The sequence below is a fragment of the Coturnix japonica genome, chromosome 10, assembly GCF_001577835.2.
Source record: "Coturnix japonica isolate 7356 chromosome 10, Coturnix japonica 2.1, whole genome shotgun sequence".
Lineage (NCBI taxonomy): Eukaryota > Metazoa > Chordata > Aves > Galliformes > Phasianidae > Coturnix > Coturnix japonica.
In genome coordinates, this window is record NC_029525.1 from 9,654,143 (window position 1) to 9,674,724 (window position 20,582).

Consider the following 20,582-nt stretch of genomic DNA (forward strand, 5'->3'; position numbering starts at 1 on the left):
CTTAAAACATCCATCCTCAGAGATAGGAGGGAAGAGTGGGAATAGAATGGCTTTATAGAATACAAAGTGAATCTTCCCCCTTCACACTTGGGATTGAGTTTGTAGAATTGGCAGCTCTGAAAAAAAACAAACAACCCTAACATGGGTAAGAATCTGGAAAATTGGGTCTGGTTTGGAAAATTTGATCTCAAAATAGTCAAGAGATGGTAGAGATTGAAAATTTGTGCTGGTGGTTTTTAGTAGGATTGCTTTCCAAGAATGTGATTGTACTCAGTTTGGTGTTACGACTTGATGCAAGCAGTGACTAATTGGAAATAATCGTGTTTTAGGGTTTTCTCAAGAACTAGCTCTGACGTCACTAGGGAATGCAGGGACAAGTTAATCAGGTTAAAAGTGCTGGTTAGGTGTTTCTCCAACTGAATTATTCCGTGATGAATTTAACGTTTGAGTCCTCACATCCCACAGATTTCAGTGCAGTTTAATCTCTCTGAACTCTGAATAATGATAAGAATTTCAGCATCAGCCTGGGTGGTGATGGTGGTGATAGTGGTAATGTTTGCGTCCGCGTGGAGAATTTCCCACGGTTTTGACAGCACTGACCTTTGCAGCACACAATGAAATGAACCTTTTCTATTCGTTCTGCTTCCTGTGGGCAAATATTCTATTCCTCGTGGTCTGTAACAAAATCCTTCCAGGTGCAGGGTAGCTAAAACAAAACCAGATTTATCTCCAGTAATATTTACCCTACCTGTGATCCATTATTGCCTGTCTTATTATGGTTCCAAACAGGTCCTGTTTATTCTCTTCCTTATTGAATGAAAAGACAACCTGGTCAAACTGTCAGCTTGAGCAAAAGACGTAGGATATATGTCACACAGAGTATTTATTGTGTAGTTCAGCTCTGAAAACACTGTTCAAAGTATTGGTCCTTATTTGCTGTTCCGAATTGAAATCATAATGGTAATTGGCTGCCAGCTTTCTTTGATCAGACTTGCTTCCTGTTGAAAATAACATATTTGTTACTCATGATGACCTACAGTCACAGTTTTTGATCACTGGGCTCTTTTGGCTTGATCCTGCCAACCCTTTCCAACCGCCTTTGTTCTCCTTTATGAAAGCAGTTACAGTACGGACGAGAGAGGTTCTGAAATTCATATGAAGTGTTGGGAGTGCCTTGTGAATATTTTTTGTGATGTTTCCTGAGGAATGAGAGATAAAACAAGTGATGATGCATACGGTATGTTTCTGTGTGCTCTTCTTGCACTTCTTTCAGTGCTTTTATCTTCTTTTTTTAATTTCAGTATATTAATCTGATGTGTGTATCAGCATCTGTTTTTATCTCTGAAACAGTTCTTTCTCCAATATCTAATCGCAGCATGAACTCAGGAAGGTTTTTACACTGTTCTACAGAAAGGAAGATGTAGCAGCTTTTTAGAATCATGAAAGAGTTCAGGCTGAATTGAGCTGCATTGAGGGCTGCTTCCTTTCTGTATGATGTGAATGGGGGAACTGCTGCGGTGTATCAGACCAAGGGTCTGTCCAGCTGGCACTTTGTCCCCAGCAGTGGGCAGCCACAAGTGGAAGCCTGGGGAGTAGCAAAAATGAGTATATTAGCCTGTGTAATTATTTCTCTTTCTAGAGCTCAGTCTTTTAGGCTGTTAAGATGTTTAAGTCCTACTTCTCTCTTTTCCCAGGGCTGCCTGATATATCAGTGTAGAGCAAGTCAGTTGCTTCTGCTGAAGATGGTTAGTGCTCCACATCGAAGTGTCAAAGACTGCTGCCAAATACAGGTCAGGATGTGTTTTCAGTTCCTAAGTGAAACTGGAGCAAGGGGAACTCTGGCTATTTGTTCAAACTGAGAACAATATAGATAGAGGACTTGAAGGAATTCTGGAAATACAAGGCCAAGTCCCAGTGCTTGTGCATACCAAACGTGAGAAAAGCAAGCACGATGTGCAAAGCTGTGATTTCCCAGCTTAGCACTCTAGAGTGGTATCAGTGGAGGAGTATAACTACACTGAATAACCTAATCTGATCTGCAAGGGCAGAATTTCCATGAAGAATCACTGCTTTGTATCACAGGTCTAGAGCTGGTAGTGTTTGTAATGCTGTTTCTTCCAACAGGGTCAGTGTGATGAGATGAAGAGTTGTGGAGATGTTCTATTCTTGGGGAGAACTCACTTATAGATTAATTAATTAACTAATTGATTAAATCCTTGCTTGCTCGGAAGTGCAGTGTCTAGTTTATGTGCTGGTACTTTTGTTACAATGACTACTGCTAGTGCTGATTTCACCCTGCAGAAGAAATACAGCTGCTTTTATTTGTTTTTGAAAGCTCCTTCTCTTGCATGATTCTGATTTTAATGTGTCTTATGTCCACGATGGATTACTGCATGTCTTCTGAAAGGTGCTTGCAAAACAAGAAAGAAATGGATTCGAGGCAGCTGGTCTCACAGATGTACTAACTTATACATCAAAAGACCATAAATGAGGATGTACAAGAGACTGTAAAAGCCCTCCGTTGGGAGGAGTTTGATAAACACCAATAACCTGCCTGCGTTAAACCTTGTACGCAAGTCTGAGATAAAGAGAGCTATAAAGGGTGAGCAGCTAGCAGGGCACCAGACCAGTCTGCCCACAACTCCCTGAGAGGTTGCAGGCCAAGCAAGAGGTGAAGAGGTGCTCCTGGGAGGAATCGGCATGGAACCTGAGGAGTACAGACGGAGAGGTGAGTAATCCTCTGCTCATGGAAATGGGTAGCATTTGCCTCTGAGAAAGAGCTGTTGTAGGGCTGTGAGTAGTACCCAGCAATGAGGGTGGGCTGTGGACTGTTTAACTGCCCATGTCTTTGGGGCTTTACATCTGGAGATGATGGTGTGTCCCAGGACTGAGTTTGAATTAACAGATTTAGTCAGTGGAAGACTTGGACTTTTTGATCTTGCATTTGAAATACTGTGGGAATGCCCCGTAGCCATGATTCTAAATAAACTTGTGTGAAGGGGTTATGCACAATGGCTCTTCCCTTACTGACACTGAACAGTTCTGGAGATGGGGAGCAATCTTTGGTCCCAGCGCTGGGGGAGGTTACCTCATAACTGGAGCTGTGTAGTTGTTTTCAGAGGATGCTAAAGGGATTATGCTATAATAACAGGGAAGAATGGTATGTTGAGAGAACTGCATTTCTCTATGTTTTCATTTTATCTGAGGAAAATCTATCCCATCTGTAATCAGTCTGTATTTGCATTGTGATCTTATCTTAAAAGGACATTTAAACTATTAAGCGATGACAACCTTGTGAATCTGCTCAGTCTCCATGAAGTCTGTTTCAAAAGCTGTGTCCCAACCTTATTAGTTGGGACTAATAATATAGACAAGGCATAAAGTTTGAGTAGCTTTCCCTAGATTATCTGGTCACAGAACCAGAGATTATTTCAGGTCTCCTGGTTGTTACCTGCTGTTTCTCCTAATGAAGAATGTTTGCTCTGAATCATCTGAAACCTTCTAGAGGTCATTCAGCTCCTGTGTGTGGGGTGCCATGTGCATGTTCCCTGGTAAACAGGAGCACTAATTCATGGGACTAGTTCGTAATACATTGAATTGAGAGTCATACTGTGGAATATGGCTCTATTTTCTTAGATAGGTAAGGTAATGAATTTATTGTTCTTAGATAGGTAAGGTAATGAATTTATTGTCAGAATGCTGACAATAATTTTTTTTCCATTAGTGGACCATGTGGTGTGAAGTGATGATTCAGAGGACTGGTCTGAACCAAATGTTGAGCAGAATGTCTTTTTTTTTCCTTTTGTGTAAATCCTGTATCCATTTTAAAGCTGTTAATAGATGGGGTAGCATGGAATTTTTAATGCAAACTTCTCTCTAGCCATTATCTGGCAACAGTCTAGGCTGTGTCCAATGCTGCTGACAGATTGCGTGATGTGCTAATGCTGCAGTTTGATTTTCCTACAATCGTAAACTCAAAGCACTGGCTTGCTTCTTCCAGGGAAAGAGATGGTGGATTACATTTGCCAGTACCTGAGCAGTGTGAGAGAGAGACGAGTGACTCCTGATGTACAGCCAGGTTACATGAGAGCTCAGCTGCCGGATTCTGCCCCAATGGACCCAGATAGCTGGGACGACATCTTTGGAGATATAGAGAAGATCATTATGCCTGGGGTAAGAAATAAAAAGTCATTACTAATTGGGGTAAACACCCAAAACCTGGGAATGCACAAGTTCTGCAGGATTAGTTTTTGGATGCATGCTTACATTGGTGATCAGGGTGTGAGCTCTTTCAGGAGTACTGAGGAAGGCTATAAAGCTGTGGCATATAGCTAAAAACAAGCTCTGGTTGTTTCTAAACCTGGTTGTGAGGATTCCCCATATCAGGGTAAATTTTTCGGACTCTGTTGTGCAATTTTGTTCAGTTCTTTCCTGTTCACAATCTTTGTCTGCCTGTTAAATCCAGATAAACACTTTTGCTATAATTTGGAATTTATCTAATAACGACACAGTTTTATCATTTGATAATGCTGCACTCCTGTTGATACAATCTTTGTAGCTTTCTGCTAGCAATTCTGTAATTGCACATATTATGCTGCTATGATGCTTTCCCATCACAAAACAGACACTAATCACTACATCTTGTGCAGAATTTTCTCACGTTTTCAGAATTGACTTCCAGATAAATTCATTCTAGGTGGTCCATTGGCAAAGTCCACACATGCATGCCTACTTCCCAGCTCTTACTTCTTGGCCCTCACTCCTTGGAGATATGCTGGCTGATGCAATCAACTGCTTGGGATTCACCTGGGTAAATTACTCTTATTGTTTTGTTACTTTAGAAATTCTTCTCCTGTGTATATTATACAGATCACAGTCATTACTTATGGTTCTTTAAGTCAGTATAAATTTTTACCATAGAACAATGTAAGCTATTTCTGTGACTGAAAAATGTCTCTTGTAGGAATAAAGCATATATAAAAGCAAATATTGCCTAGTATTAAGAGTTGAATGAACAAAATACACCACTAGAAAGGTCTGTTTTCTAATTATTTGCATATCTCACATTAAGCATTGTTCCCTGGTGATTTAGTCTCAGTACTAAGACTGTTGCAGAAGCACTGCAGGCAGTATTGCAGCCAGCACCCCTTACTGCAAGCTAGGCTGGGCTTCATTCCAGTTCTGCTCATTTGAGAAAGTGCGTTTTCTATTCTTTTCCTTCCAAAATAGAATGTTTGGTGGTCTGTCCCCTAATGTCTGAGTATTTGGTGTCCCACTTAAATATATCTCCATGATAAGAAAGCAGTAGAAACCCATAAGCCTGTAAGAAATGGGGGGTTACAGTCTCTGTGTGCTTGTATCAGATTAGCTCGTCTCATACACAGAAGTGTCAATTTCCAGGTTCTCTATTTAGTTTGTAATTCTCTTTGTTTGTTACCTTTGTAGTGTAAACTCACATAAACTGGTTCTTTCATAAGCAGAAGGCTTGATACTGCAGTACTATTTCAGTCTTTTGCTGCTCTTCAGAAACCCACCTTAACTGGAAAAAGGATCAGAGACTTTTTCTGCTCTGGGACTGTGAGCAGTGGTGGTGAACTGCAATTCTGCATTTTGGCCTCAAATAGCTTGCTGCAATCTTGACACTGAGGTCCCCAAACAACATCATCATTTTTATTAAAATAGCATTGTGCGCTGCTGGGTAGGAGTCATAGTTTTACAGGGTTAGCTATTTATATATCCAATGTTACCAAGCTTGTAATCTGTGTCTTTGTTGCATCAAGGTGAGATTTCTCCCAAGGCAATTAAATACTAACAGCTATGAATTAAAATGCAGTATGTGGTGTACTCTCTAAGGCTTAAACTCCTACTGTGTTTGCTGAGTGAGTTTACAGCCTTGTTCTTGTTTGATTTTTCTAGGCCTCCAGTCCTGCCTGTACGGAACTGGAAATGAATGTGATGGACTGGCTGGCTAAAATGCTGGGCCTTCCAGATAAATTCCTGCATCACCATCCTGATAGCATGGGTGGAGGAGTATTGCAGGTAAAGGAGATCAGAGTTAGTCCCATCAACATTTCTGGTTTCACTCAAGTAATTTCCTTCTCAGTGATCATTTTCTTTGAGGCAAAATCAATGAAGTCTAAATGGAAACAAGTCCAATATTGACATTTCTTTCCCAGATTGTACATTTATATTTGGATGATAATGGAATAGGAATTAGTATTGCTTTTAACCCTTAATATGTTATGGACTAGGAACAGGTATTCTTGTGAACAGACCTAAAGATAAATGAGATAATCAGATTTGGTTGTCTGTTGCTTCACTGAAGTTATTGCTACGTAATTAAAGGGGAAGGCTTACCACTGTCCTCCCAGCAGTCCTCATACACATAAATTCTTTTTCCTTTATCTCACATTGACTCTGTGTCTCTGAAAGCCCCAAGATCCAAGGCCTGAACCTCACCTTCTTTCAAATGTTCTCAGCAAGTACTACCTGGAATCAGTGCTAAGGCTCTGTCTTTACAGCAGCTTTCTTTAGGCTTGTATTATTTATAGTAGATACTAAATTTAATCTGTAGAAGAACAGATTTATTTGCTCACCTCAGTACCGTACATGAAAAATACATGGCAATGAAAAGGCTTTGCTTTGTGTTCTTGGCCTGAGAGCTGCACATCAGCTAGTGACTTTCCACTGTGTCTGAGAAAATTGGTAGGAGAACCAAGAGACCGGGTCGGTAACTGGGCACTTGAATGGCTTTGCTAAATCACTGGCAAAATAGTAATGAAGTAGGGAAATGTTGCAGTAAATGAGCAATGTCTTTGCAGAGCACCGTGAGTGAATCAACCTTGGTTGCACTCCTGGCAGCACGGAAAAACAAAATTCTGGAGATGAAGCTTTCTGAGCCAGACGCTGATGAGTCCTCACTCAATTCTCGACTCATTGCTTACGCATCTGATCAAGTAGGTTGCAAATTACAAAGAGAATAACTTGGCCTCAGTCTCAGGCAGACCATCAGATGACAATGTGAACTCACATTACTGTATAGAAACTAAAATACGAGTATGAACAAGTCACTCTAAAACCCTTTTCTTCAGAGGGGGAAATGAAATAGATGTGAGATGAGATTTTGCAATATTCCAGAAGTCTAAAAAGGACTTTTCTCAGATGACTGATTTCTGCATGTCTTTCCTGTTTCCTGCAAAACCTTCCTTCATACCTATAGCTATGTGCTGATATCATGTTACTTCAAGCTCTTGTTTCTTCTCAGCCTCTTGCCATTTGGAGACAGGCACACTCAAGGCTTCAGTGTTGCTGATGTTGTTGTTGTCTGCACTCTAGGCCTGCAAGCTTGTTCTTGGAGAAATGCCTACAGAATGATGTGATTCTGTTTGCAAACCTGTTCTGTCCTTTGGCTCCTAATCTGAACAATCACATTCCCCTGTGGAAGACAGCAGTGGGAGTTGCACTCATGCTGGCTTGCCCTTCATATAACTAAAAGGGCTTTTTCTTGTGAGATGTTTAAATCTATGCCAGCCTAGCACAAGGCATATTTCAAGGTTGTCTTACAACAGTGAGGAATGCAAATGCTGAGACTGATCCATTTCTAGCGAGTCCTTTAAGATTTGAGTTTTGGTAAATGACCCTTACAAGAGAAGTATGGTATTACTGGATTTTAGAGACCAGTGCCTGAATAAATTAATTATATATGTTTCTTGAAATTACAATGCGGTTTTTCTTTTAGTTGCTGGATTACAACAATTACCTTATCTATGGCTTCATTGCAACCAATTTCTTTTATAATTCCATAATTTATTACATTTGTTCAGGCTCAGAATTTGCTTTCTTACTGTTCTGTTTTTTGTTGTTTTTTTTAAGGCTCATTCTTCTGTAGAAAAGGCTGGCTTGATTTCACTTGTGAAGATAAAATTTCTGCCTGTGGATGAGAACTTTTCCCTTAGAGGTGAAACTTTGAAGGAAGCCATAGCAGAAGACAGAAAGAAAGGCCTAGTGCCCGTCTTTGTATGTTCTGTTTTCTGATTAAGAGTATCAATGTACTATTTTATTCTTAATGTCAATGTAAGAAATATCTTAAGTATAACTTTGCTGTGTTAAAATGCCTTCATTGAAGGTGAAAATGTGTAGGAGAATTTACGTTTTACTGAAACAAAACATGTTGGTTTCCTTTTAACTATACTGATAGCCTTTCAAGTTTCAAAGTGCTGCATCCATTTATTTAAAAAAATGCCATCTGAACAGTCTTATTTCATTTCAGGTTTGTGCAACTTTGGGTACAACTGGTGTCTGTGCATTCGACAATCTCTCAGAGCTGGGACCAATATGTAAGAGTCATTTATCCCCTTATTTCTAAGAATTCTGTTGTAGATCCAACTCTACATCAGTTGACGTACATGTAATGAGAATCAGAATTCAGTGTTTTCCTTTGTTTTGTGGTTCTGGTTCCACAGCCTTAAATTAAAATTAGATTTTCAATTTCTTGTCTTACATTTTATTTTCTTGTCAACCTGTCCACCACCTGCACAATGGTATGCCTGATTTGAAGAGAGGAAAGTAGTGGTTTAATTGAGGAGGTACTTTGATTCATTGTATCCCTTGTGTAACAGCAATTTCAATTCCAACAGGTGTTGCTGAGGGACTCTGGCTTCATATTGATGCTGCATATGCAGGAACAGCATTTCTGTGTCCCGAATTTCGATTGTTCTTGGATGGAATTGAGTATGCAGATTCCTTCGCTTTTAACCCTTCTAAATGGATGATGGTTCATTTTGACTGCACAGGATTTTGGTGAGTAAAGGCAAAACAGAAACAACACCAAAAAGATAATAAGTAAAGTATTTCTCTGCACATTTTTTTTCCCTTTCTTTCTTTCTTTCTTTGCTAAATATAGTTCATTCTGCAATTGATAGGGTTAAAGATAAATACAAGCTACATCAAACCTTCAGTGTTAACCCCGTCTACCTCAGACATCCCAATTCAGGAGCTGCTGTTGATTTCATGGTAAGTTTTTATTTGAGTTGATGTTTTAAATTGCCTATAGAATGGTCAAATGCTGACTGAGAAATTCCTCCGGAGTTATTTTTAAGGTGGTCTTACTACTTAAAAACATTAAAAAAGTCATTTGGAGGTCATGAGTAGATTAATTAATAAAGCTTTTGGAGATTTATAGAGATTGAAGTGCACATTTTTTACACAGGTGGGGATCTAGCCTAGCCTTTTTAGTTAGAAGGATCATTTTGGTGCACTCTATTGTTTGCATAATTCCCACTGATGGCATTTTGAGTGGTTTTCTTAGATTTCTGCTATGTGACAAAATAGGAAGAGGAGTAAGCAATGTAAACACCAGGCTCTGAAACAGCTGTATAAGGAATTACATTTCTCCTCTGATTAAAATGTACTGAGATAAGAGAACTGAGGCATTTTGCTTTAGATCCATCTTAAAGCAGATTTCGGTACAGTTAACCAAAGGGATACTCTACTGCCAATTGTTTCTGCTGTGATCTCACCCAAGTCCTGAAAAGATGACTGTTTTCTTGGAATCAATGGTGCTTTTCACTAGGAGTTGTGTATAGAGAGTGGAAAAAATAAGTCAATGAGTCTCTCTTGTGGTAAAACAGGACCTTGCACATTATTGTGTAGCTCCTTAGAAGTACACTTGTGTCACTCTTTTCCATACAGTAGGTGATATTTTCTCTGCAGGAATTTTCTCCTGCATGAATTCTTGCTGTTGACTTGGGAAGATTGTATTTAAATATGCAAATTACAGAAAGTGAAGTGAACACTCAATCCTGAATTGTAAATAGACGGATCACATCTCAAGTTAATAATGCTCTTTGAGTGCAAACAAGTTGTTAATTGCCACATGCTGGAAATTAACTAAAAATTCTGAGCATGTCCAAAGATTAACACCTCACTTCTAGATGAAAGGGAATAGTCAAAATCTTACTGTTGCAAATAATTGAAAAAGGCAGACATAGGATTTCCCTGATGGCTAATTCCTAGGCTTACCTGTGTTTCAGTAACATTAAATTAATTGTCAGTAAAGATTTCTGAGTTGAGCACAGGTCTGAAGCAGCTGACCATGTTTGGTAAGGGGATGGTCCTTCTGTTGCTTTTGCCCTTATTGATACGCTGTTGTGTTTTCACAGCACTGGCAAATTCCACTGAGTCGTCGATTTCGTTCTTTGAAGCTGTGGTTTGTGATTCGTTCATTTGGGGTGAAAAAGCTTCAAGCTCATGTTCGACATGTATGTGCATTGACTGTGCAAGCATAAGTGTGTTATGTTTCATTTACCAGTAGCTGAGTTTCTTAAATTCAGTCACGCAGATGAGTAACAGAAATTCACCATGTGTGCTAATTTTACCCTTAAGTAATACGTAAAGATTGACTGTGTTGGCAAAACATTTCCTGTACCCTTCTTGGAAGCAATAGGCAGTGAAGCAACTTGATAAACCAATGCACAACACTGAGTAAGTTTGTAGAGTCTTTCTTTGAACTGAAGTGGTAGCTGTTTGGGAGGCAGGATGGAATGGGTGACTGAACACATTGCTATGAAACTTCATGGGATTAAGTCTTTGATGGCACGTAAATACAAGAGATCCTATTGTGATTAAATGGTTGCTGCAACAGGATTTTAGTCTGATAAAAGAAACATTCAAATTTCTAACTTTCTTTGAATTCCTATATCTAGCCCGGGTACTCCTGATCACTATCAGGGATATGGGCAAGTAGAGACAGCATTAACCATTCCTAGCTTTGTTGTCAGCTTTGCTACCATACTTGTAAATGGAATGGTACCTCTTAGGGAGGATGGTAGTTTCTTTTAACAACGCAGTAGTGTCTTTCAGTGGGTTTGTGATAAACCAGCGTATAACTGCACTTTTTTCCCTTCTCCCTCCCCCCCAACCACAGGGAACTGAAACAGCCAAATTCTTTGAATCTTTGGTGAGAAGTGATCCACTGTTTGAAATTCCTGCCAAGAGACATCTTGGACTGGTTGTGTTTCGTTTAAAGGTAAAAGCTGGGACATTTGCGTGTCCTTTTGGAATAATTTGACTACAACTGGTATCTCCATAGACATTGAGAACTGTGAATAAGCTTTCATGTAAGATTTGTAATGCTGACAGTCTTGCAGATATTTGGATGTCACTGGAAATTTTAACAGTTGTGTGTTGTTTGTTTTTTTTCCTATCCATATTTAAAACAGGGTCCCAACTGTCTGACAGAAAAACTCCTGAAAGAACTGAGCAGTTCTGGCAAACTCTTCCTTATTCCAGCAACCATTCATGACAAGTTCATCATCCGCTTTACTGTAACATCTCAGTTCACAACCAGGGAAGATATTCTGCAAGACTGGAACATCATTCAACACACTGCAGCCCAAATTGTTAGCCAGCATAATGAATTGCACCACATCAACTCTGGTGATGAGGCAAAAATCCCTAATACAGTATCTGAACCTAGTTCTAGTGTTATTAATCATGCTTCTCAGCTCTGTCTAGAAGAAGGAAAATACAAAGTACCTTCCAGAAAAATAGTAGGCCAGCCTAAGAAGTTAGCAGTGAGTCCTGGTACATGTGTGATCAGTCAGCAAGTGAAAGGTCAAGGGGATCTAGATGATTGTTTTCCAGACGATGTGCAAGATGTTACCAAACATAAGTTAACCTCTTTCTTATTCAGTTATTTGTCTGTTCAAGGCAAGAAAAAGACATCACGTTCACTTAGCTGCAACAGCGTGCCAATGACTGATCTTCTTGAGCAATGTAATCCTACAGCAACAGACCCTGACAAGAAGGAGCCTCATGCAAATGCCAGAATTCTTTCCAGGCTGCCCGAAGAGGTGATGATGCTCAAAAAAAGTGCCTTCAAGAAATTAATTAAGTTTTACAGTGTCCCAAGCTTTCCAGAGTGTAGCATTCAGTGTGGTCTTCAGCTGCCTTGTTGTCCCCTGCAAGCCATTGTTTAACAAGTAAAAGAGATTTGGTGCTTAAGAGCTCTCTAGGTAGAAAGAGAACCAAAGTTTGCTTATTCATATGCAATACTACGTGTAATTTTCTTCAATATGTACGTTGTGGTAATGACCTCTGAGAAAATTCCTGTGCTTTTATTGGTGCAAAACCGTGTGTATTTATAGATTAAAATGTCAAATAAACCTTGTAGACATATAACATGAAACTCTGGTTTGTAGACTGTGGTAAAGAAAATGCTAACTTATGCTTTATAAACCACCCTTTGCCAGGACTGATAATTGGTAAACTAGAAACATATTGACAAAATATGTTGGCTTTAATAGGGTGTTAAAATTCCTTTCGCTTTGCTCTATTCTTTTTATTTTCTTTTATAATACCTTGCCTTCAACTCTGTAGATTGCTGTGAGGCTTGGTGTATGCAGGCAGTGCCAGCATCCCTTCTGCATTGTGAAAAGAGGATGATGTAACCAGACATTTACTGTACATTAGTGCAATTTTTTCAACTCTTGAGTTTAAAAGCAGCAATATCTGCACTAATCAGCTAATAGTACACAGGAGGCTTTATGTAACCACGTTTCAAGAAAACAAGAATGGAATTGACCTAAAATGATGTACATGTGTCTGTCTCCATCTGACTAACTCAGAATTGTCCCAGCATGTTCCATTTGAGAATCTAATTGAGGAAAGGGAGTACCTACTCACTTAGAGTGAAGAACAGGACTGGACAGGTCAAGGTCAAAATTAGTCCTGTGGAGACTGGAGATTTTGAGGATGACAGCAGCAGTGCAGTGGAGCATGGAAGCACCCTTACTGTAGAGCAGGCAGCTTAGGAAAGAGGAAACTGTTTCTTGGGTGGTGATGCTTTTAACAAGCGAGTCGTTTTAGAAAACAAACCTTCAATGAGACATCTGAGTGATGAGATTTTACTTCTTCAGGCTTCAGCGCTGTAGATGCCAAACAGTTTTCAAAGTCGAGCATGGGAATAATAGATAGCAGATATTTTGGAAATCTTCAGAACAACTTTGGAAAAACAAGTCTCAGTATTCAGAAGTACCTGCAGCAGCGCTTAACTGTGTGTCGATGTTGATTTACTTCACAGTGCAACGTGGAAAATCTGCTCTTATTTGTTCTGCTGGAAGACATATCCATGCAGAAAGACGGCAGAAAGGAGTAAGACCCAGTTTATTGCCAAGTGAACAATTAATTTGATGCTGCAGAGCTCAGTACTTCAGATCTGTTACTTGGCTACAGACTAGGAGGGATTCTTCCCTCCCCTTCTAGTGGCTGAGGACACCAAAAAAACAGGAATGTTTTGGTGTTCTGACAAATTCCTGGGTATTTAGATAATGCAAGTAGATCAGATCTGAGCATGTGGCATACCTGTGAGTAGCCGTATGGTTATTTCTGTTATGTTTCTATAGATCATTTGAGAAGGACAAGCACTAGAGCGCTTGTGTAAAGCAACTACGTGGAAACAGTATTATGTGGAATTTCACATTAGAACCACACTGCCATTGCTATGAGTAAAGGGGTGGTGGTTTTTTTTCTCTCTCAAAACAACTGTAACTAATTTGAGCCACCTCCTCAGAAGAGGTTCTAGCAATGCCGTGCTGTCATGCTGCAGCAGGCTTTCTGAAGATGAGATTTCCTATGCGATGATCTCTCATTCCATTATGCCTTTGGCTTTTGTATGTGGGCTCTAGCATTGGTTCTACAACTCTAGCAGGGAATCATAATCTGTGGTCTGGAGAGCCTTTGAGAAGTTCTAATGTTGTATTTCCTAGGTTGGCTGCAGGAACTGAGCACATTGACTGAAAACAGTGAGTATCACACCAGGTTTTCTAGCTAGATTAATATACATCAAACCTCGGCAGGTGACATATTATATTTATTAAACTGTTTAAGTTATTTTTATGTTGCTGATAAAATATGCTTAAGTATTTGAAAATGGAGGTTCCAAAATTAAGCTTCCAAAATCAGTTAATATTTTAACAACATGTTAGTAACCTTTTACTTTTCTTAGTGTCCAAACTTGATTCTGAGCTAAGTTATTGCTTCTAGCCTCTGCCAGTGATGTGCAGGAATACTGAGAGGGTTAGTTGTTTAATACTTGTGGGACACAGTGAGCTGTGATTAGGTGGTTGTTATTTGCTTTCTGTGACCACCATAACAAGCAATGCGTAGGTTCCCCTTGACTTAAGCTGGCAAACCCCCACTGTTTAACACTTGCTTACTTTAAACTTTAGAAAACAGTACCTGTTTATTAATAGAAAATGCAGTTCAAGGAATTTACATGCTGCCCTTCTCCTTGAGGTTTCTGCGCTCACCTCTCCCATTTGATTTTTTTATGCTTACCTTTATTTTCAGTTCTTTGCACAGGGCTTGTTGCTGTAGTAGTCGATTGCACTAGCCATGGAGCAGTAAGGGAAAGAAAAAATAAGGAAAAGCTAAAATGTATAGGATGCTACAGAGCTCCTTGGACTCAGGAAGAGGCTTCTATCCACAGGTGCAGGCACCCGTGGCGTTGCCAAGCGGTAGACAAGGGCAGCTTGTTTTTATCCACAAGATGTCACTAGAGGGTAACAAGTAACTGCAAGTTCGTATTACACTGGGATTCGAGCTCACTGTACTGCTTGTGAAGGGGAAAACAAGTGAGCAGGAATCATAGGAAAGCGGAGTAATCCTTGTACTCCCTAACCACAGAATGCTCCAGGCTGCATTTTCTTTTCTGTTCATACAGCCTCCTCTCTTTTCTGTTTTCTATTTCTCAATGGTTTGGTAGGAGATCTCACTGTAACAGTACAAGACAGCACAGTCCATTCTAGCTATCTCAAGCGACAGGAACCAAACCACAAAACACCTCTTATCTACTCACTAATCAAGGGCAGAACATTGGGGTTCAGAGTGGATGACTTGTGGTTTGAATTAATCTGTGTCACTGATCAATCAGAATGTTTTCTGTTCTTGCCTGCTTCATCTGGCTTTTCCTATGGAAAGCCATAACTGGATAATCTTCAGGATTGCTAAACTGAAATCTTGTACCTTCAGTTTCCAGTTTGAAATGCCTTTCTGACTCATTTTGTTGTTCACAGTGAATGCAGTTGCTATTAAGGATTTATTTGCAGTATTAATGCAGTGTTTCTGTAAGGTCATTTTAATTTGAAGAGGTAAGCTGACCTGAGCTAATTCACTGGTGCAAGAAAAAGGGCTGATTTTGTTTCCCTCTCATCCCTATCAGGTCTCTTAGCTCCACTGCCTCTTTTGCTCCAGCTCTGGTGCTCTTTTGGCACATCAGTGACCAATCCAGCTCACTAAACCAGCAGAATATATTTTTCTGAGTGAGTTCTCCGCTGACTCATTGGATAGAATTGACTCATCAAGGGTTTTATTAGTAGCAGGAACTATGAAAAGGGTGGAGTAAGGAACAATAAGCAGCATCTTGAGCTCTGAAATTCTCTGTTTGTTTTCCTATTCTGCATGAGTTGCAAGATGTCTATTAACCAGGAAAAATCACTTCTTGGTATTCATAACCAAGTTCATTTTAGGCTAGAGTTAAATCAGTGAACCTACTAGTGGCAAAGTTCAAGCCATTCCATTTTTGGCCTCCCAGTCTGGCAGAGATTCATGAGATAAGGGTCAGTAAAATAAATGCTATGGCACCACTTAAACTGTGCTAACATCAGCAGCTTATTGGTATTCTTTTCCAGATCTTTCCCCACTTCTGAGAGATGATGCTCACAAATTTGTAATTCATCAGGATTTCTGGTCAGTCACCTATGTGAGCTGACTGGGCAGCCAGCTCTGCAGCTGATCTGACACCTCTGTTCACTGAAACATTTTGCAATCAGCAACCTCCACAAAACTCTTGGAAGTGAGTTAACCTCTCCTGTCATACTGGAATTTCTTAGAAACCTGTTAGGTTGCCCTGCCTGTTTTACCTTCCCAGGAATAAAAAAAAGAAGGAAAATAAAAATTAAAAAAACAAGAAATCTGTATGTTGCAGGGAGCTTTTACTTTGCTGCACTCTATCACAAGTTCTTGTATGTTCCTTCTTGATGAGGAAATTGCTTTTAAAGGTAAAAGAGGTGCAACCTTGCTGTGAATAAATATAGCACAACTCATTAAACAAAGCTAGATAGATAGTCCAGATTTATATGTCGTACTTATGACATATATATATTACTTATATATACTTACAGATATTTAATTGTGCAGATATGCAGGAGGTGTATTCCACTCCAAAGGAGATGGGAGCTATGTTGAATAGTATGAAATGACACTGCTATTATTATATATACAGTTGATAACTATGGATCTCAGCTATTCCATCCTGCATATTATGGCTTTGCTATTTGTCATGGCTTTGCTGTTCAGCCCATTGCTTAGGAGCATGTATAGTATCTTGAGAGGGAACCTGGTCTTCAACAGCTTCCAGCAGCTCTTGTTGGAAATTAAAATTATTTTCCTGTGAAGCTGGAAGGTTTGTAGTACACATGCAGCACTCACAGCGGGCAGTCAGTATCTGCTTTCCCAGTGGCCTGTATAGAAAACTGGAGCTAGAAGTAGTAGAAAGAAAAGAGATCCTTTTTTGTGTTCTACCTGCATATATTGGATCTAAAACCTCTTAATGAAATTTTCTTGTTGAAAAGGAATAGGTGTTTTCAGCTGGAAACTTGTTTTGCAAGGAAATTTCCTGCAAAATCTCCTTACAATGCCATGTTTGCTTCTAAGATTTGAAAGTTGTAACCTTAAACTACTTTCTATTGAGGTGCCAGCTCAGCTGTAGCTCTCTGTTCAAACACAACAGGCTGAAGGAATTTGAAGTGAAGTTCTCTGAGTCATAGTGAAAATCATCTTTCTGTTGCAGAGGTGTTAAAAGCAACTGGTGTGAAATTCTAGGAATCAAACTGTAATATTCTGCAATGACATAGGAGAGATTCCTGGTGCTGGTTAGTAGCTAGATTCTTGTCTCTGAGCCCATCCCCATCCTCCTTGGGTAGAGATGGTTGGAATTCAGCAGAACAGATGTGGTTTTCAAGGTCAGGGAAGAGAGACATCAAAACCCAGGACTGATCCCATATCTCCTAATACAGAGACTCCAGAGGGAATCTTGCTCAGTTTTCTTTTGAGGAGATGAAACGATAAGGATTAAACATACAGCTTAGATGAGCCACAACCTCAGGAGAATTTCGAGTTACTCTTTCTCATAAAATTTCACTTTTGCTATTTTTTCCTTTTCATTTATGATGGAAAAGTAGATGACATGCATATATCCAGAGCAAGTGTTATTTTTGAACCACTGACTTTAGGCTTGAATCAGATTCAGTGTAAAAACTGCAGCGAATTTGTGAAATAACTGTTCAAATCCTATCTTATAATTTATTACCATCCTACCGTCAGGACAAGCTTATACTAGACAGACTTTTAAAAGGAATTAAAACATAAGCATTAGTCACAGATGCTGCCAAAAAGAGCATCAAGTGATAGAACATGCTTATCAAACAACTCTGTTCCCTTTGAAAAAGGGATGAGGAAAGAAGCAGCTTTATTCTCACAACCTTATTTGCTGAACTATAGCAAACTGAATGGAAAAGATCTGTGATCTTGTGTAGTTCAAGAGTTCTCCAGCCTCTTTCACAGGAATAAACTGCATGCATACACTGTAAAATAATACTTGAGTAATTGCTCATCTGTCAAAGGGAATGTTAGAAACTCAAGAAGCTGCATGGAGTAGCTGAGGTTCTGTGACTTACTACTTTTTTCAGGGAGTCTCTGCAAGACATTCTGTGCTTGTGTGTGGAAAAGGCAAGGAGAAAGAAAGCTGCTTTTGCAGCGTTCTCCCTAAAGTATATAGAAGTCTAAGAAATTTGGTGCTTTGAGCTCTTCTCTCCTTGAAGCTTGAGTGGATGAGGTTGTTGGAAAGCCCATGTTTTCTGTCTCTTCCAAGAAATAACAAACAAATGGAACAAATATAAAGTATCGACAGAAAAATCACTCAAACCTCCTTTGCAGAAGGAGGTCAGCAGTTTTCTTCATTGCCGTTGGTGCAGTGGTTAAAGGAGCTGGAATTTTGGTACCATTCAGGTGCATTTGTCATTGCTGCAATTTTAACTCTAGGAGGAGTGAAAGGGGAAAAAAGAACACCTGCAGTTGTTATTTTAGGTGCACAGCAAATTTCTGTTATTAACGTCAAGAAAAAAAACGTGAAACAGCCTTCAAATTTTACATGCTGATGCAAATAAGAGTTTGCCAAAGGCTCCTATTTGAGATTCAAGAGATTTCACATGTGGGAGAGCCGTGAAGTTCAGTTGGCAGCCCTGACAGAAAGTATTGTCACAGTACTGATCCTGAAATATGCTGGCAGATCGTGTTACTGTATGCATGGCAATACCGGTCTGAATGAAATCAATCCAACCAAGAGATGTGCCTTTTGCTGCATGAACCTTCTGCATTCTACAGTAGTCAGCAGTGCGCTGTCTCTAGAAAGGACAGTGTAAAATGTCATGGATTACGATCACTAAGTCCCTTGCATTCACAGAACTTTCTTCAGCTCTGTCACCTTTCTATAATAGAAACATGGCATCTAAAATTAAAACAGATATTTATATGTATGTTTGTACTCATGTTTATAAGCACATACGGTGTAGTTAATCAGAACATGCGTTTTGCAAGCTCTTTTAGGAGAAGAAATTGATTATAAAGTCCAGCATTTCTATGGTATAGCATGATCTGCAGGTTGGCAGTAGGACAGTAGAAAGTCCTATCTTCCTGAACTCAGATGGATTTGGTGAACAAGGACTATTTTATTTGCTTAAATTTCAAAACTTCTTTTGGACTAACTTTAAGCAAAAGAATTGACTAATGGTTATCTCACTGGAGCTCTGTCATTATTTACTATTTAATTGCAACTTCTAGCTCCTTGTTGGCCCCTGTCCTGTCCTTCACATATATGTGCCTCTGCTACATGTACTGTACTGTTTTGATTTAGTTGTATTCTGCACTATCATTTAATAGACATTTTAGTGGAAAGAGATATGAGGTATGTTTGCATAAATAAAAAATGCACTAACTGAATCATGGCAGTGAGCTGGGAATCTTACAGAAGTTTGTTTTGTTACTACTTACGTTTCTTACATAACACATCTACATAACTCACCCATTTTCATGTAGGAGAGCATTTTTCAAATTTCATTTCTTTAAGACAAAGAAATCTCAGTCTTCTTTCCTAAGATCACAGGTTTCATGATTATGGATTGGATGTGTGCATATATAGAACTTAAGAATGGTCTGAGTAGGAAGGAACATCAAAAACCATCTAGTTCAAGCCCTTTACCATGAGCAAGGACATCTTAAACTGGATCAGGTTGCGCAAAGCCCAGGCAACTTCCATGGATGGTGCATCCATGTCTTCTCTGCACAAGCTGGTTCAGTACCTCACCATCATTATAGCAAGGAAGTTCTTCCTTATATCTAATCTAAATCTAACCTCTTTCAGTTTAAAACCACTACTCCTTGTCCTATCACTACATCTTTCTTATTTTAGTGTCCTTTATGTACTGGAAGGCTGCAATGAGGTCTCTCTAGAGCTTTCAGCCTATATCTGATCCTCTTTCTGGCCTCCTCTAGACCTGTTCCAGGTTTTCCTGAGGGATACCGCTCACCACCAGTCTCTGCCTAGACGCTGAGCCATTCACAGCAGCTCTCTGCATGCAGCCACACAGCCAGTGCCTCACCCAGGGGATAGTCCTTCCATCAAATCCATGTCTCCCCAATTTAGAGGATGTTGTGTGAGACCATATAGAGTTGACAAGAAAATAAATAAGAGCTCAAAAGAGAAACAATAACGCATAATATGCAATTTTACTATTTTTCATGCATCTCTTTCAGATTTCTGAATTTCAGGAATTTTGGAACTTGCTTTCTAAGAAGTGTGTTGGGTTCTTCTGTGTTGCTCCTGCAAGCAAACAGATAAGATCTGCAGTGCCAACTTCTCATGGGTGAGTTCTGATGGAATTTAGCAAGCGGTATCCTTGAATTAATGTAAATTCTAGCAGCTTTCTTCTATTTGAATGAATTTATCCAACTTTACTTGAATAATTATTTGAATAATTGTTTCTGTTGTGCTCTAGGACTTACATCACTGTGAAAACTTAAATGGGTAGATCAAGCCTCCTTTTAGAAGGGGAAGAAGATATAAAGAACTTCCTGGCATACAAAACATCAGAGGACTCTCATGTTGATGCGAAAGTGTGGACAGTGAAGAATGACAGATTCAAACATCACAAACGTGAGTTTTATGAATTCCTATTTGTATTAGAGAAAAAAAGTATGCAGAGAAATGTGAGTGATTACTTTGAGGAGACAAGTGAGATTTATTGATAACTAATTGCATTTTAGGTGATGGGTGCACAGGTAGCATTACAGATATCAAGGCTCTCTGTGTGGGCAAACTGGTGGTCCAATGGCCTGGCCTCTGTGAAGGCTGGAAGGAAAATGCTGTGAAGCATGAATAAAGGGTCTAAGGTCAGACAATATATATGTACTAGTTAGGAGAAGGAAAGGATTTCTGCTTTGATTGTACTTAAATGAAGGTTGGCTTA

The 20,582-nt window shown here is 39.4% G+C and overlaps 1 protein-coding gene across 2 annotated transcripts; it reads left to right on the plus strand.

Annotated features, from left to right (window-relative positions):
* The first annotated feature begins 35 nt into the window (after positions 1-35).
* HDC (histidine decarboxylase) lies at positions 36-12,187 on the plus strand. Of its 2 annotated transcripts, none has more exons than XM_015872861.2 (13): positions 36-1,790; positions 2,408-2,728; positions 4,001-4,173; positions 4,697-4,810; positions 5,917-6,039; positions 6,822-6,956; positions 7,873-8,016; positions 8,270-8,336; positions 8,637-8,799; positions 8,922-9,012; positions 10,161-10,259; positions 10,925-11,026; positions 11,220-12,187. In XM_015872861.2, the coding sequence occupies exons 2-13, from the start codon at positions 2,701-2,703 to the stop codon at positions 11,976-11,978; spliced, it is 1,998 nt and encodes a 665-aa protein (XP_015728347.1). In that variant the 5' UTR covers positions 36-1,790; positions 2,408-2,700; the 3' UTR covers positions 11,979-12,187. The 2 variants fall into 2 exon arrangements, with proteins under 2 accessions (XP_015728347.1, XP_015728346.1); XM_015872860.2 differs by having other exon boundaries at positions 36-1,237; positions 1,695-2,728.
* Positions 12,188-20,582: the final 8,395 nt, after the last annotated feature.